The 16,348-nt window shown below is 37.1% G+C and overlaps 1 protein-coding gene across 1 annotated transcript in view; it reads right to left on the minus strand.

Moving 5' to 3' along the window:
• The window catches only part of Cntn6 (contactin 6), a 252,515-nt gene that overhangs the window by 16,045 nt on the left and 220,122 nt on the right, over positions 1-16,348 (minus strand). The window contains exons 13-17 of the mRNA XM_013010399.1: positions 7,932-8,107; positions 7,455-7,572; positions 5,972-6,130; positions 5,345-5,494; positions 2,286-2,356 (exon numbers count right to left, since the gene is read on the minus strand). Of these exons, the coding sequence (XP_012865853.1) occupies positions 2,286-2,356; positions 5,345-5,494; positions 5,972-6,130; positions 7,455-7,572; positions 7,932-8,107 (674 nt within the window). The remainder of the gene's footprint in view (positions 1-2,285; positions 2,357-5,344; positions 5,495-5,971; positions 6,131-7,454; positions 7,573-7,931; positions 8,108-16,348) is intronic.

A 16,348-nucleotide genomic window follows, 5' to 3' on the forward strand; every position in this document is an offset into this window, starting at 1 on the left:
CACTAGCCTTGAGCTGAAGAGCTGAGGGACAGTGCCCAGGCCCAGAGTTCAGGCCCACGACTGGACCCAAAAAAAAAATAAAAAAAAAAGAAGGGTCAGTATGGTACCCACAAATCTGGCAGAGCATGGTGAATATGCTTTCCCTCCCACTTAGCCTTGAGATTTCAAGTTACATACAAACCAGAGAAGATGGAACACCCTACTCTAGGCCCCCAAAGAACCGCATGAAATGAGACATCCAGAAATAAGGATGACTTTTAGGGTAGCTGTACCCCATGTTTGCTTGTGATTGCTTTCTCGCATATATGTCTCTCATTCTCACTCTCTTTTTCCCTCTCTCTCTCCCTCTATTTCTCCCTCTTTCTCTCTCCTCTTCTTCTTCTTCCTCTTTCCCTGTCCCCTCCCTCTCTCCCTCCCTCCATTTCTTCCCTCTCACCTCTGAACTTTGTGACAAATAAAGCACTGTATTTCTAAAATAGGATTTCATCAGAAACCAGTGGCTCATGCCTGTAATCCTAGCTACCCAGGAGGCTGAGAGCTCAGGATCAAAGTTCAAAGCCAGGCGGGGGGTAGGAAAGTCTGTGAGACTCTTATCTCCAATTAACCACCAGAAAACCAGAAGTGGCACAGTGGCTCAAGTGGTAGAGCACTGGCCTTGAGCTAACGTGCTAAGGGATAGCGCTCAGGCCCAGAGTTCAAGCCCTGAGCCGACATAAAACAAAAAATAACAAAAACCTAAAATAGGATTTCTTGCTCTTTGGAGCATGATAATTCTTGGCAGAGGGACCTTTCCTGTGTCTATGGTATTTAACATCATCTTGGCTTGTTTACCTGCCATATATAATCTAAAAATATGTCTCTAGCCACTCTAACGTATACACCAATGATAAATACATCCCTGCTTCCCAATAAGGCTCACTTTTATATGTATTTCACATGTCACTATTTATTTAAAACTTTCATGGTCTTCTTATCATTAGGGATAAGTTCAAAATGTCTCAGGATATAGCCATGTATTTCTGCATTTCCACCAAGGCAAAGTCAACAAGCTCCACCCTCTTGCCTACCTCTAGTTACAAGAGACAGGTTCTAAAAGATATATCATATGGTCTGTATTTTTAGGAATTCAGGACATGCAGGTACTTTAAAACAATGAATGCCTTGAAATTTCTAAAGTTGAGAAAGCACTTTGGAGCTTAGGATGGTAGAATGAAGAAAAAAAGTGTAGTGGGCCTGTACTGACCTTCACCAAGTGTGCAACAAATGTATTTGTTTACTGAGGGCCTTGAACCCTTTCAAGATTCTTCCCATAGAATGCCAAGGGTCCCAAGAGTCTGGCCTAGGAGTACCAGAACTTAGAAATTGAAGAAATTCTTCAGTTGTTACTTGGATCTCTATCAAGGGATTATAAAGATCTCCCCTGATGGGAGATCTTCTGGAGAACATCCCCCAAAACTCTACAAAATACCAACCTCTGGTCATTTGTTGTACTTGGTAAATGCCAAAAGCAAATGACAAATGCATTAGAAAATGCTCTTTTCCACACACCCTGCCCCTCGTATTGAGCTCACAACACCACCTATTCGGAGCTCTACAGTGGTAACACAATGAATGAGAGAAAAAAAGAGAAAAGTAGAAGAAAAAAAGATAGAGGACTGAGTATAATTCATCCCATTTCATATGATAGAATTCTACTCTATTGTGGTAGGCTTGAGCTACTGGAAATGAGCAACTTTAGATTGGTGAAAAGTGTAATATTTAAGACAATAAACCTGAGTAAAAATTTAAAATCAGCAACAGCATAAATCTACATGTTGATATTGAATACAATCACTGGAAAAGTGATTCCATGTACCTAACTTTTCATGCCAAGGCAGGGTAAGAATGAGATGCTGAATGCACAGATCAATGTTAGGACAATAATTCCTTTTTGCTTATACTCTTCCACAATAAAATAGTTCTAGGGCTAATGAAGCAAACTCTGCCTAACTCACCTTGTCATAATGAAAAGTCTCCTGACCAATGCTCTATAGATTTTGAAATTGTTTCCTTACATTTAAATTGTGCTGAGTTAGCCACATTCTCTGACTTGAGCAGAAGGAAACATTTTCTAATACTAATCCCTAAATAATTCATCATAAGGATGATGCATTTTTATTCCACATATTTTTAGATATGCTTAGGAGTGATCAAATAAACCTTTTTTTTTGTTTTTCAGTATTTATCCTGGCCAGCTAAATCATTTTTTTTTCTTTTCAAAAGAACTCAGTTGGACAGAAAATTACCTCCCAGGTAATGACGAGCTCAGATCGACTTCCTCCGCCTCCATTGATGTTCGCTGGAGCCACGACTGGGACTAAAAGCAACCGAGAGGAATGTTGGAAGACAATAAATGGAGGGATGTCTTCATCAGGATGAAGTTTTGTTGAGGAATTTTACCTTGTGAAATCTCACTCAGGCACACTCTGAGAGTCTTGCATTTTTAATGAACATAAATTATGTTTACACACATCCAAATTTCTAAGAGAGGACACAGTTGTGTTTGATACATGAGCACCCTGGCTGCAAAATTAATTAAAAATCGAGTAGCATCATGTATTTGACATTATTATGCATCATCTACTAATTGGCAAAATGATGTCCCATTCAGATGGTTAACAGGGACACTGTTGATTTAGTGCTTAATTATACAGTTGTGCTATAAACAAGTTACCGATGCAGTATATTAATTCATTATTTTTTGTCAATAAAGAAACTAAAAATTATTTTTGTCTTTGTGAGTCATCAGAATATTTGAACATTTAAACTTAAATTTTTTCAATGCTAAGAGATTATTATTATGTAACACTACTGTCTGAATCTCAAGTCTCTTCCGGTCCTTGCAAAGGCGGTGTTTGTGGAAATTTCCATTGCATCCTTACATCTAATGCCTTAGTGGAACAAGCAGCATTATTCTGGTCAATTACAAACAATATGTCCTTGAACTCCACCCTGGTGAGGACTACTGTGATGAGTGATAGTGCAAGGCATACTGTAAAACTGAGGAAAATTGTGAGTGTATGCAGTGAGGCTGCAGTCACACACATGGGAGTATTAAAACCATCATTTTCCTTAATACAACAACAAAACTATCTTGAATCTGTGATGGATAGTGGCTACATTTCCTAGTATGCCTTTATTGTATTGCATTATAATGAATGTGTATGTATATGAATAGACATTGTGTGTGTGTGTGTGTGTGTGTATGTGTGTTTGTGTGTGTGTGTGTACATATAAACATTTTTGACCAGTATCCATTGTAAGAGGTAGAAGTGTCTGGGTATGGTTGCAAACTGGTAGTCAGGGATTAAAATATATTAGTCTTAACTGCTTACTACGTAGATATTGCCTAAGCAAATCTAGGTCTTGATTGATTTTTTTCCTCTTTCATTAAGATGTGTGACATGATAGAGATATAGTAATATGACTGCCCAATAGATATTATCCACATAGAAATACACATAATTTTGCACTTGAATTATATACTATATATACATTATAAAATTAAATGTTACTTGAACCTAAATGATCGTTTCTTTAAAATTTTGTAATACCTTTCATCAGAAGAAACACGAATCAAGGAAGAGCCTACATATTTGCTAGATTTGTTGTACTTAGAAGTTCATAGTGACACTATTCCAGGACCTTTGCAGGGCTTAGCTATGTAAAAAATATATTTTTTAAGTGACAATTTTATTCTCTCTGGAGTTTCCAGTGCCCTGAGAAACATAAAGTACTCTTTCTATATTCAATTTTAAAATCACCTCTGTGAAAATGGAAACCATATTAAGAAGTTAGCATTTGCTACTTAAGAGAGGGAGAGAAAAGGGAGAGGGAAAGAAGGGAGAGAGAGTGAGAAAGAGAAAAGAGAGAGAGAGAGAGTCACAGATCCAGAGAGAGTGGAGAACTTGAGTATTATTTACAATGTTAGGAAAATCGATCTGAATACCCTGTCTTACTGCACAGGAAACTATTAATGGTCAGGAGAAGGTAGCATGCAATCTTTACTAGAAGAACTTCAGTGTCTGGATCAGACTTATAAGAGTTAGCATATTTCAAGTTAGCTATAAACAAACAACTGGAAACTAAAGCTGATATCCAGAGGATTACAGTTGGAGATTCTGGCCCAGCAGTTCTATGTTCAGTCCTGGAAGTTTCTACTTCTATATAACTCAGCTGATCTTCACTTATCATGGCTAAGAACCATTGCTATTTGGAGACTCTTGGTCACAGAAGTCCACAGTTCATGTATCAAACCTCAACTTGGCCAAAATAAAACCTATCTAATGTCCCATTGGTTACTTTGCTCCTCTGTAAGACTTGCAGCATAATTTAACTGAATACAATTCCTGCCAAATATGCTTTCTCTAGCATCATCCCTTGGATGAAATATGATGTAATGGCTGAAAATACAGCTCAGTTGAGCAGAACATGTAACTAACATGGGAGAGAGTTGGGTTTAACCTGAAAAAAATATAGGAAGGAAGGAGGGAAGGAAGGAAGGAAGGAAGGAAGGAAGGAAGGAAGGAAGGAAGGAAGGAAGGAAGGAAGGAAGGAAGGAAGGAAGTAGATCATTGACATCTGCTTATTGAAGTCACTTATATTTGTTCAGCTAATTTAGCAACAGCAAAAGGATTCCTTGTTTACATAAGTGAGGACGAATGTGATCTTTGTGAGCTGCACAAATCCAGCAGGGCTTATGTTATCCTGGATGTGAAAGTTGGGATGGAACAAAGATGATCCCATGAAAAGAGCTTAAGTAGACATGAGTTACAGCCAGGTTCCACTTGTGTTCTGCTGTTCAGTGAACCAGTTAATGCTCAATTAGTGCTTCAGTTAAATGAGTGGAGGATTTGCCTCATCTGGATATGGAGGGATTTATAGTATTGCTGGATGAAGCTATAACTAGGTCAGAGTTGAGAAATGGCTGAAAATGTAGGACTGCATGTGCAAATGGAGACAATTAATTCTTGGCTACATCATCTTAATGAAATAAGCATTTCATTTGCCTCCGTCAACCACTATTGGATTTGATAAGGAAGAGACCAGATGGAAAGACAGATTCTGAAAAAGCCCTTATTCTAACATGCTGCTTAAAGGTAATCATCTGTAATTCCATCTATGTTTGAGGGGAAAGACACGTTTCTATAAACACATAAGACTATGATCATCAGAGCCACTGGTTTGCTGACTCTGATTTTGGTCTCAAAATACTACATACATGACCCACACATGTGCCTTTTTTTTTTTTAAAGAACTATACCATAAGGAATCTTCCATGTTTGAGGAAATGTTGGTTCCTTACCTGATGCTTTAGTTCTTAGCAATTCTGATGGCTTACTGGGTTCTCCAATCCCAATGCTATTCCCCGCAACGACACGAAATTCATATTCCACCCAAGGACTCAAACCAACGACTGTTGCATTGTACGTGTGACCATTGAGAATTTCAGGGACTAGAAAGAGCAAGACACTTCAGGTACCAGGCAAGAACCACAATGATAAGTTAAATTACTAAATGCTAAACTAATCAAGATACATATCAAATAGATCACATTTAAATCATACTATTATTTAAAAGATTATTTCCACACATGGCATGGGTGGCTCACATTTGTAATCCTAACTACTGAGAAAGCTGAGATCTGAAGATGAAGCAGGAAGGCACATCATCTTCAATGAAGCAGCACAAAGGCAGAAGTGGAGGTATGGCTCAAGTGATTGATTGCCAGTCTTGAGAGGGAAAAAGCCAAGCAAAAGTGCGAGACTCAGAATGCAAGCCCCAATATAAGCACACACATATATTTTTTAAAAAAATCTCCTAAAACCTATATTACTTACCTGTAACAACCACTTGCCAACCCAGAGAAAAAGCCCCAATATAAGCACATACATATATTAAAAAAAAATCTCCTAAAACCTATATTACTTACCTGTAGCAACTGCTTGCCAACCCAGAGAAAAAGGCGTCCGTGTTTGAATAGTGAATATTTGAATGGGACTGTTATTATCCGGGCCTGGCTTCCAGCTTAGCTGGGATGTAGTGCTAGAAACGTGTTCCACTCGCACATCTTCAGGAGGACCTGGGGGGCCTTGAAATGGTATTTTAGGATGACTACATTGGAAGTGTTTACATTCATTGACTGAAGACAGGATGATTTATTTTTTACAAATAATATCCACCTTAATGCATGTATAGCCATAAATACAAATTAGGTCCTCTTAATTCAGTTTACACAGCAAGTCATTAATTGAGAAATGTTCCTTTTGGAGGGTGCAAAATTTCTTTCGTGGGGTGAATGGATACCCCTGAAAGATGGCTAAATTTAAAAACTGAGAAATACAGTCTGATTCCTCCCTCAACATCTAACCCAAGTAAATATACCTTCTAGAGACAACTATACTAACATTTCACTCTGCTCTGCCAAAAATGGTGTGTTACAGCTGGGCATGGTGGCACATGACTACAAACACAGCTGCTCAGGAGGCTGAGATAGGATGATCATGATGTCAGACTAGTCTATATAAATAGTAGCAAGATGCGATGTTGAAATCTGCCCAGTTAGTTGGTACCTACATATAATCACAACTACTCAGGAGGTGGCAATAGGAATATCATAGTATGCAAGTGGGCAGAAGAAAATGTGAGAGATCCTATGTGAAAAGTAACTAAAAGTGTTGGGGGTATGCCGCAAGTGATAGAGTTTGTCTAGTTCCTGAATCCAAGAAAGATGGAAAGAAGGAAAGAAAAAGAAAGAGAGAGAGAAGGAAAAAAAGAAAGGAAGGAAGGAAGGAAGGAAGGAAGGAAGCAAGGAAGGAAGGAAGGAAGAAAGAGAGAAAGAAAAAGGGAGGAAGGAAGAAGGAAGGGAGGATGGGAGGAAGGGAGGAAGGGAGGAAGGGAAACTATTTTACTACAAATAAAAGGCCAATATAAAATTTTTAGGGGCTGATAGTGTTCTCCAAGTCAGATCATTCATTATCAATAGATAAGATGCACATTGTTAATGTCCAATAAGGCCAATAATCTGGAGTCCTGGACTTGTGGAAATAAAACATCTGCATGGTTTTGAATCACTCTCTTATCATGACTTGGTACCTCAAAGAGCTATCATAAAGATATCAAAAATAGGGATGGTAAGCCAGGTGCCTAGCTAATCACGAGACAGATTTGAGGATCATGGTTCAAAGCTGGCCTGGGCAGAAAAGTCCCTGTGAGATTCTTATCTCTAATTAACCACTCAAAAGCCAGAAATGTTGCTGTGGCTCCAGTGGTAGAGCACTAATCTTGAGCACAATGAGGCACAGAGATAGCACCCAGGCCCTGAGTTAAAGCCCCACAACTGACCAAAATAACAACAACAACAACAACAATAACAACAAAATTGGGATGATGAATGAAAACTTGATCACTCTTACCTCTAACAATTATATCAGCTGCAACAGATAATCTTTCTAGAGTTGTTTGTACTGTGCACATATATTTTCCTGAATGACTTAACTGAATATTCCTTATCATTAAATCCCCAACAGATTCCTGCAGATAGAGAGAGGGAAATGGATAAAAGCATAAACACACACAGCGGGTCTCATTTTCTTTACAGCTGGATAAATACCAAGTATGAGGCAGTTCTGAAAATTTGAAGATTTATTAGAATTGTTGTTGTCGCTCATAATTGATTCCTCTTATTATCCCCTTTATTATAATTGCATTGAGAAAACAAGTATTTCTATGAAAGATATAAAGTAAAGTAAAACAAAACAAAACCAGATGCAGCTTCATAAACAGACAGAGATAATCTTCACAAATAAAGAGGGAGAGAATAATTATGAAAGATGGTGATTCATGTAAGCGATTTGATTCATTTTCTAGAGCACAAAGTCTCAGTTACTTACTCCTCCAATCCTTTCAAAATGAGCTACTCCTTTTTTTAAGTCGATGACATCTCCATTGAACGACCATCCGAACACAACCTCAATGGACGGGTCATGAGATACTTGGCAAGGCAGGACAATGCTCTCCCCGACGGTGACATCCATTTTAGACGGGGGTACTGTGATGACAGTTCTCTCTGTTGAGAGAAATTGTGTTTGTTTAAAAATAAACAAAATACCATCCTATGGGGATAGGATACCACTGGATCTTGGCATGTGATCAGTTGGGGCAAATTTGATCTCGGCTACAATTTCATTGCTCCCCCCCCACAATGTGCTGTGTGTTTCATTAATGTAGATTATTACTTATAGTTCTATTTAGACTTTATGTAGAAATAGCTTACAAAACTGTGTAGAAGTCAAAGGGGAGCATTTCACCTATATAATGTACAATATTATCTCTCGCTCTTCTCTCCCTTTCTCACTCTCCTCTCTCTTTCTCTCTCTCTTGTTCTCTTCCTCTCTCTCTCATTTTGTTCAAAAATTCCAGTTATAAATCTTGGTGTGACAGCTTGTACTAGTAAAATCTAGAAAATTCTAGCTACTTGGGAGGCAGAGAATGAGGTGATCAAAGTTCAAATCCAGCCTCAAGAAAAAGTAAATGAGACAGTATCAAGCCATCAAAGACAGGCATGACCGTGGTCTGGGATGTGCAAGGAACGTAGAAGGAAAAACCCTAATCAAATATTAACTAAGTTAAAAAAAAGATTTGTAAAAAAAAAAAAAAAAAAAGATTTGTGGATGTGATTCAAGTGGTACAATGTCTGCCTGAGAAGTAAAAGATCCCAAGTATGTATGTATGTATGCATATTAACATTGAACTTTATGTACTAATTCATTTGATTTCAAATAACCATTTAATGTAGGAGTATACTTTTTTTTTTGTCGGTCATGGGGCTTGAACTCTGGGCCTGGGCGCTGTCCCTCAGCTCTTCAGCTCAAGGCGAGCTCTCTACCACTTGAGCTACAGCGCCACTTCCTTAACATTATAATTGAAATAATAGGTACAGCTCTAAATAGTCTATGTTAGATTTTAGACCTGGTGACAAAACTCTTCTGAGGATTATAACCATTATAGATTTTAATGAATTCATAACATTACGTTTACTTTTAGAAGGATGACTTGGACAGATTCTATGACTCTGATTTTCTTTTATGAAAAGATAAAACATGAGTATCCACGTTTTTTCAATGCTTGAATTACAAATCCATCATGAAAACCACTCCAATAGAGATCCCATTTCCAATGTCAATCCTTGTTCTACAAGCTCAGTATATCATTGGCAAAGATTTCAAAGAACAATTCAAAGAGTGCTCCAGTTTTCTGAAGAGTCCTACGTTTAGAGACACACAAAGATAAAACATTTTTGTTTTTTGGTTTTTTTTTTTCCTAGTGGAAGAAATGGATGGAATTCCACAATGTTGTGAATTACTCAAAAAGATAGCTTTATATCTATATGGAACCCCCACACCCACATCTAGATTTAGATAATTTCCATATCACCAAAAATAAAATATGTATCAAAGGAGGAATATGCAGAAATAGAAGCTGAAGGCAGATAATTGTGGGGAAAAGTTTATACATGAAAATGCTTTGACATAGTAAAATGACTTTTGAGAATCTCTGGGTCCAGAGATTATCTGTACTATAAAGTTTTTCTCTCTAAGAGATGCTCAAAAGCGTCAGTTCGGCTTGGCTTATAAGTTATACTCAACACAACAAATAACATTGAAATTTTATTCTATGTTCACTTGGATTCGTGTATTCTTTTCCCCCGAAAGCTCATGTTGAAATCTGTCATGAATATGAATTAGAAGGTGGAGCTAATTGGAAATCTTCATGAAATGTTTAGGTCATGACCTTCTGAATGTAATTTAATATTAATGAATCAGTGGGCTAATAGATTATCTCCAAAGTGGGTCTGTTACAAAAGTCAGTTTGCCCCTGTCTCTTGTATATATTCTTCTAGTCATATGATGCCCTAGGTTGTCTCTGCACTTTGCTTAGTAATCCCCAACAACAAAGCTATATGTAACCCCTGGTTCTTACAGTCCAAGCCTCAGAATTACATAGATTTCTTTATCCATTATTTTTGTCTCAAGTAATTACACTAGGAAAAAGACTTAAAAGCAGTTTGCCACTAAATATTACCAATGAAATGCTGAATTCAAGAATTTTAAGTTTTAATTTTTTTTTTACTAACAACTTAGAAGTGGAGAGTAGAAAGTAGTGACATGGATATTAAGGTACACAGTGATAGATGAACCACATAAAATGCAAAAATATATTATATTTCTGAATATAATGTAGTAAACAATTCAATCTTCACTAGAAATGCTCTCCTTTTATTACTATTCAGGTACTTTTCATCATTTCCTGGCAGAAGTATCAAGAAGATTTTGTGATCTATTCTTATCCTAAACCTTTTTTAATTCTTCCTAAATCAGGGTAAGTGGTATCTAAGGCAAAAAAAAAAAAAAGCCTGCTTCTTAAAGCCAGGTGCAGGTGGCTCACAATTGTAATCCTAGCTCCTCAGGAATCTGAGATCTGAGAATTGTGGTTCAAAACCATACCAGGCAGGAAAATTCCTGAGACTCTTATCTCCAATTAACCTCCAGAAAACCAGAAGTGGAGCTGTGGCTCAAAGTGACAAAGTACTAGCCTTGAGCAAAAAAGATCAGGGACAGTGCTCACTCCCCCTGGCTGAAAAAGATAAAAATAATAACAACAGCAGCACACACACACACACACACACACACACACACACACACACACTCAGTACTTTCACTGAGAACGATGCTAATGTCTTATTTACATTTATAAGAAGATGAGTTAACTAAAAAGTCATTTTGGCAAAATCAAAATGACCTAATTTATTATTAATATTTACTGAGCACATATTACATGCTCATGAATACTTTTGCTAAGTATTAGAGACACATAGTGAGAGAGATGAACAAACACAGCAGAAATAAAAAATGAAACCATGTGTGTGCCTTCATACAACTCTATCAATGGAGAGAAGTTGGTGTTAAAGAGATCAGAGGAGCTAGTTGCCAGTGGCTTAGGCCTGTAATCCTAGCTACTCAGGAGACTGAGATCTGAGGATGGAGGTTCAAAGTCAGCCTGGGCAGGAAAGTCTGTGAGACTCTTATCTTCAATAAACCACCACAAAACCAGAGGTGGTGCTGTGGCTCAAGTGGTAGCCTTGAGCTGAAGAGCTGAGGGGACAGCACCCAGGCCCAGAGTTCAAGCCCCACGACCGACCAAAAAAAAATAAATAAAAAAGGAAAAAAAAAAGAGATCAGTGGTGTTAAAGAGATCATTAATCAATTCGTTGTTATAATTATGATAAATGCTCTGTATTACAAGTAATCTTTTGAAAATGTTATTAACTAGTATTTTTGGATGTTTCATTTATTTGGGAAAGAATTGTTTTCATGGAGAAGTGAAAGATAGGAAGATTTTAGCTACGTAAAGAGAATTGCAAGGAAGGGAACAATGCTCTACAAAAGCATCTATGATGAGTGGGTAGGGAAGTCACTGATGGTATATGCAAAGTAGAAATGGTTCCAGCAGGTCTAGGACTGGGCAGAGAGTAATATAGGAGTACACTTGTGAAGAAGAAGCTAAAGGACATTTGCAGTATGCCACTGCCTTGATCTCATTAAAGCCAGCTACTTCATCTATAGGTCCCTGTGAATAATGAAAATAAAAAGTCCTCTGTTCCAAAATAGGAAAGAATTCCTACCAAATACATGAACAACAATACTCTTCCTATTAGAAATAGTTCATTACTCATTAAATGTAATAATGATATCAAAGCAACAGCATGCATTTGCATATCACAAGTGGCATACTTTTCTTGTCAGATTGCTAAATAATACTATAAATAATTGGGTTAAAATGGTGAACAACAGGATACTAAAGTTGTATCTTGATCACTTGATATTCTCACTTGCTTTACTTAAAATTTATCATACCATCGAAATTTAATTTTTTTAATACTGTACAGAGGGGTTACAATTACATGGGCAGGATAATGCATACATTTCTTACCAAGCATTGCAGCCTCCTCCTTTGTTTACCCTTCACATCCCTTCCCAGCCTCCCCCCTCCCAATCCCAATCCCAATCCTTCCCCTCCCCCCCCACCCCCCCCACCCCTGCACAGACGTTGTAAAGCTCGTTTTGGACATGACAACTTGTACTTCTCATTGTTGCAACAGGTCCACCTGTATCCTTAAAAACAAGTCGAAATTTATATTTTTTAACAACTGTATTCTTCAATTGATATAACTGGCTCCTACAAATAAAAAGTGGCAGGTGCTTCTTGATAAATTTTGACATCGCAAAATGTTTTACTGCCAATCAATATTTTTTGTTAGTATTAAGACTATTCTATATTTTATGAAACATTAACATGAATCTCTGTTCAACATCAAAAGTAAAATTCAGATTATTTAGAGATAATGATTACCATGAAACACTTTTCTGTGTGTCTATGAGGATTTAACCCTTCCTCTGTCAGGTTAAAGTCACACTGTTTAAGACCGGATTAAATGTTTATGTAAATGGATGTCAGAGGAATTCAATGTCTATGTGTCAGAGTCTGGAAATTGTGGAGTTGGAGTGGGTACTGAAAGTGGTTTGTGATTTACTCTTTATTCAGAATTCATGTTCGTCATTCTACTGCTGTAGCTTCAATTACAAGGAAAAAACTTATTAATAATTAGTTCCCCTGAAGCATCCTATAAAAATAGGGTTTTTGTCCTTGAATAGAATAATCTTCAAATTAAATTTTTATATCGAGGATATTAGCTAGGGAAAGTTGCCCAAATGTTCACGGTAACAAATGTCAAACTTTTGAGAGAGTAACTCTGTGATATACTTTGTTGCAAATGTCCAAGCTTAGAAGCACACTGTCCTTTTGTAGTCATTTACTACTGAAGTCCACTGCCTGACTAAGAATAGTTCCTGTCCTGATGTTCCAGTTGGACAGTTAACATTTCTACACATCCCAAGGAACAGTCTCTGGTGTTAGATGGACAAGCTACCCTCTTCTTAACTTTAGTCCTGGAGGTGATTTCCCTTAGAGTCTCTTTCACGTACAGTCTCTGTTTCATCCAATGAAATTCCTGTTGCTGCCTCTACCACCTCCATCTGTCCTGGTCCAGAACCACTGACTGCTACCGAGCATGGCTGGGTGGATGTTCCATAATCCCACTAAACTTTACTTGCAGAACACTTGAGATGAAATGAGTAAGTTGTTGAAAGCAACCACAGACCATTGAACCAAGCAGGGGATATTCTCCAGCAGGGAGCCCTGCAGACCTTGTTTAGCATGCCATTGACACTGGTCCTAGATTCCGTGCTATGGAATGTTTTCTGATACAGAAGTAGACAGGACAGGATGTGGTTCTGCAGACACCGGGATTAGGAGGAATGGGGACATACATGCATATCTTCTATATTTTTTTCTAATGAGTGATATTTCCATCAGAGTTAGCCAGGATAATTGGAGGTTATTAACACTGAAATATTTATAGATAAGAGACATCACTAGGACATGAATTATAACAAATTTAAACAAAGGGGAAGTTTGCTGGACACTGGTGATTCACACTTATAATCTTAGCTACTCGGGAGGCTCAGATTTGAGGATCTTAGTTTAAAGCCAGCTTGGCAGCAAAATTTCTGGGACTCTTACCTCTCATTAACTACTCAAAAAAGCTGGAGCTCAGGAACAGTACTCATGCCATGAGTTCAAGGCCCAGGACTGGCACACACACAAAAAAGTATAGAAGCGTTTCTTGCTAGACTCTGTCATGTATGAAACATTTAGATTAATTAACCCCCCCTTTTCTTGAAACGAAAAAGTGTTATTGATACTTTTTCTTTTCATATCATATTATTTTTCTTGAATGTTCCTCAGATACTTGAAAAGAAAACTAATCTAATGGTTTTAATTTTTTAGTGTGGATATTAATTGTAGAGAATGAGTTCAAAATGTCAATTCATTGGCTGCTACCAGAAATAACTGTGTAGATCTCAGGGTACCCTAGAATATGGACTAGTGATTTGCCATAGTTAGTTGAAGGACCATGCTGTGAGAAACATTGCTTTTTGAAATTTGAACCTTAAGGGAAATCTGAGCTTATTTGACATAATGTCAAAAAGTCTTTAATGTTTCAGATCCATGAAAAAGTTCACAGTCAGTAAAAAAAATCTAGATTAACAATGTTTCTAAAATATAGAAAGATTTCAAGATTAACTTATTATTTCTAAACATTGCATCTAATTTCTGAGCTTCATCAATACCTTAGCCAAAATGAAGTCCTGGATGGAAGAAATAGATAAGATTTTTCCTTACTTGCTAGTTTATGGAACATTGTAAATGGATAAACCATCTCTTAGTATATTTAAGGATGAGAAGAAAGAAAAAAAATGTTTGAAAATGTTTCATTATTGAACATGATTACATAACATATATCATGTATGTGACTAACATATATATTCATGTTTAAGAAACAATCATAGAAAATTCAAATATTTTACAAGTAGCTGAAAAAAAAAAAAAAAAGGTAAACCAAAAAAAGGAAGTTTTTTAATATTGAAAAGGAGATTCTCTAATCCTTTCAAAGGACATTTGAACACATGCTCTAGTGCACCATACTTATGAAATCCTAGCTACTCAAGAGGCTAGGATCTGAGAATCTCACTCTGCAGTCAGTTCAGCCAGACAAATTCAAATAATCAGAAAAAAAAAGAGAAAGAAAGAACTGATGCTCATTGGGTGCTAGTGGCTCACGCCTGTAATCAATGCTACTTAAGAGTCTCAGATCTGAGGATTGTGGTTCAAAACCATTATCTATTAACCACCAGAAACCCAAAAATGGTGCTGGGCACAAAGTGGTAGAGCATTAGCCTTGAGCAAAAGGGCCCAGTGACAGTGCTCGAGCCCTGAGTTCAAGCCTAGGACCCAAACAAAACAAAAAAACAAAGAATAGATGCTTGAGGGGTAGAGAGCCAGCCTGGAGAGTAAAAAGCCAGGCAAAATAAACACATAAATAAATTTTGAAATGTGTGTAGAACGTATATGATTTACAGAATTTATGTCTTGTTAATTAGCATTTGGCTGTAGCAACATTGGACAAAGTTGTTTATTATCAACAGTGGGTGATGTATAAATGAAACTTCCTTGTATTATTTTCTATGGTTTTAATTATCAGTAACAATAAATGGCAACCAAAGAATGACGATAAGAGAATGAAGATTTATTTCCAGGTAGTGAGAGCTATTTTCCACTCAGCTTCTAAAGTAACAAGAAGATGGCCCTACATATACCTGAGGTACGCCCCTAACGTAATAAAATCCTAGAGTTGTCATAATTAGTATTTTGAATCTACATCCATGTCATCATATCTAAACAACTTCACCTACCCATTCTATTTTTAAGAAATTTAAGGAATGCTTAATAGACTACATGACATTTTTTATGACTAACCTGGTCAAATTTACATTGACACAATTACTACAGATGCTTCTGAAATACATTTTCAGTTAACAGTACATCAGCTAACATAAAACAATATAATACTTATTGCTACTGTCTCACACCTGTGACTCTAACTCCTCAGAAGACTGAAGCCATCCCAGGCAGTTAACCAACAAAACACCCAATGTAGAGCTATGGCTCAAGTAGTAGAGTGCTAGCTTGAGTCAAAAAGCTAAAAGAGATAGCCCAGACCCTCCTGTGTTCAAGCCCCAGTATTCACACACACATACACACACACACACATGGACACACGAACACACACATACACACAGTTTATATGAAGGCTTATATCAGAATCATGTCATATAATTTATGTAGAGAGAGGTGGGATTGGTGCTCTGTTTTCTCTGTGGTGTTAATAGCCAATTATATAGTTGCATACCATTTCCAGAAGACAGGGAATGGAAATCAAATGTGCAATGGTTCTCATCTGCCCACACAGAATAGACTTGTTTGGGGATTATTCTTAATTTTTGTTTCTTAACCTTAAAGTTGGCGCAAATCTTCATCTGTGAGAGTATCACTCACAGTGTTAATTTTCAGAATAATGACAGCTACATTGTTTTTGAAATTATCCACTTCTCTCAAAGGAAGTACAAGCAGTCTATTCCTACATACCAAAAAACCATGGTTCTGCCTTGGTATATCCATAACATTATAGAAATGTTGCTAAGATACCAATGTAAAGTAAACTCATGTAAAAATAGCACTTCAAACAGGTGACAGAATTCTCTGATATTTTTCTCTCCCTAGCTAATTTGTGATGACTAGAAATAAATACTTTAGAAACTAGGTTCTCTTCTTTTAAATCTCAAATGAC

The sequence above is a fragment of the Dipodomys ordii genome, unplaced genomic scaffold (genome assembly GCF_000151885.1).
Source record: "Dipodomys ordii isolate 6190 unplaced genomic scaffold, Dord_2.0 Scaffold12, whole genome shotgun sequence".
NCBI lineage: Eukaryota > Metazoa > Chordata > Mammalia > Rodentia > Heteromyidae > Dipodomys > Dipodomys ordii.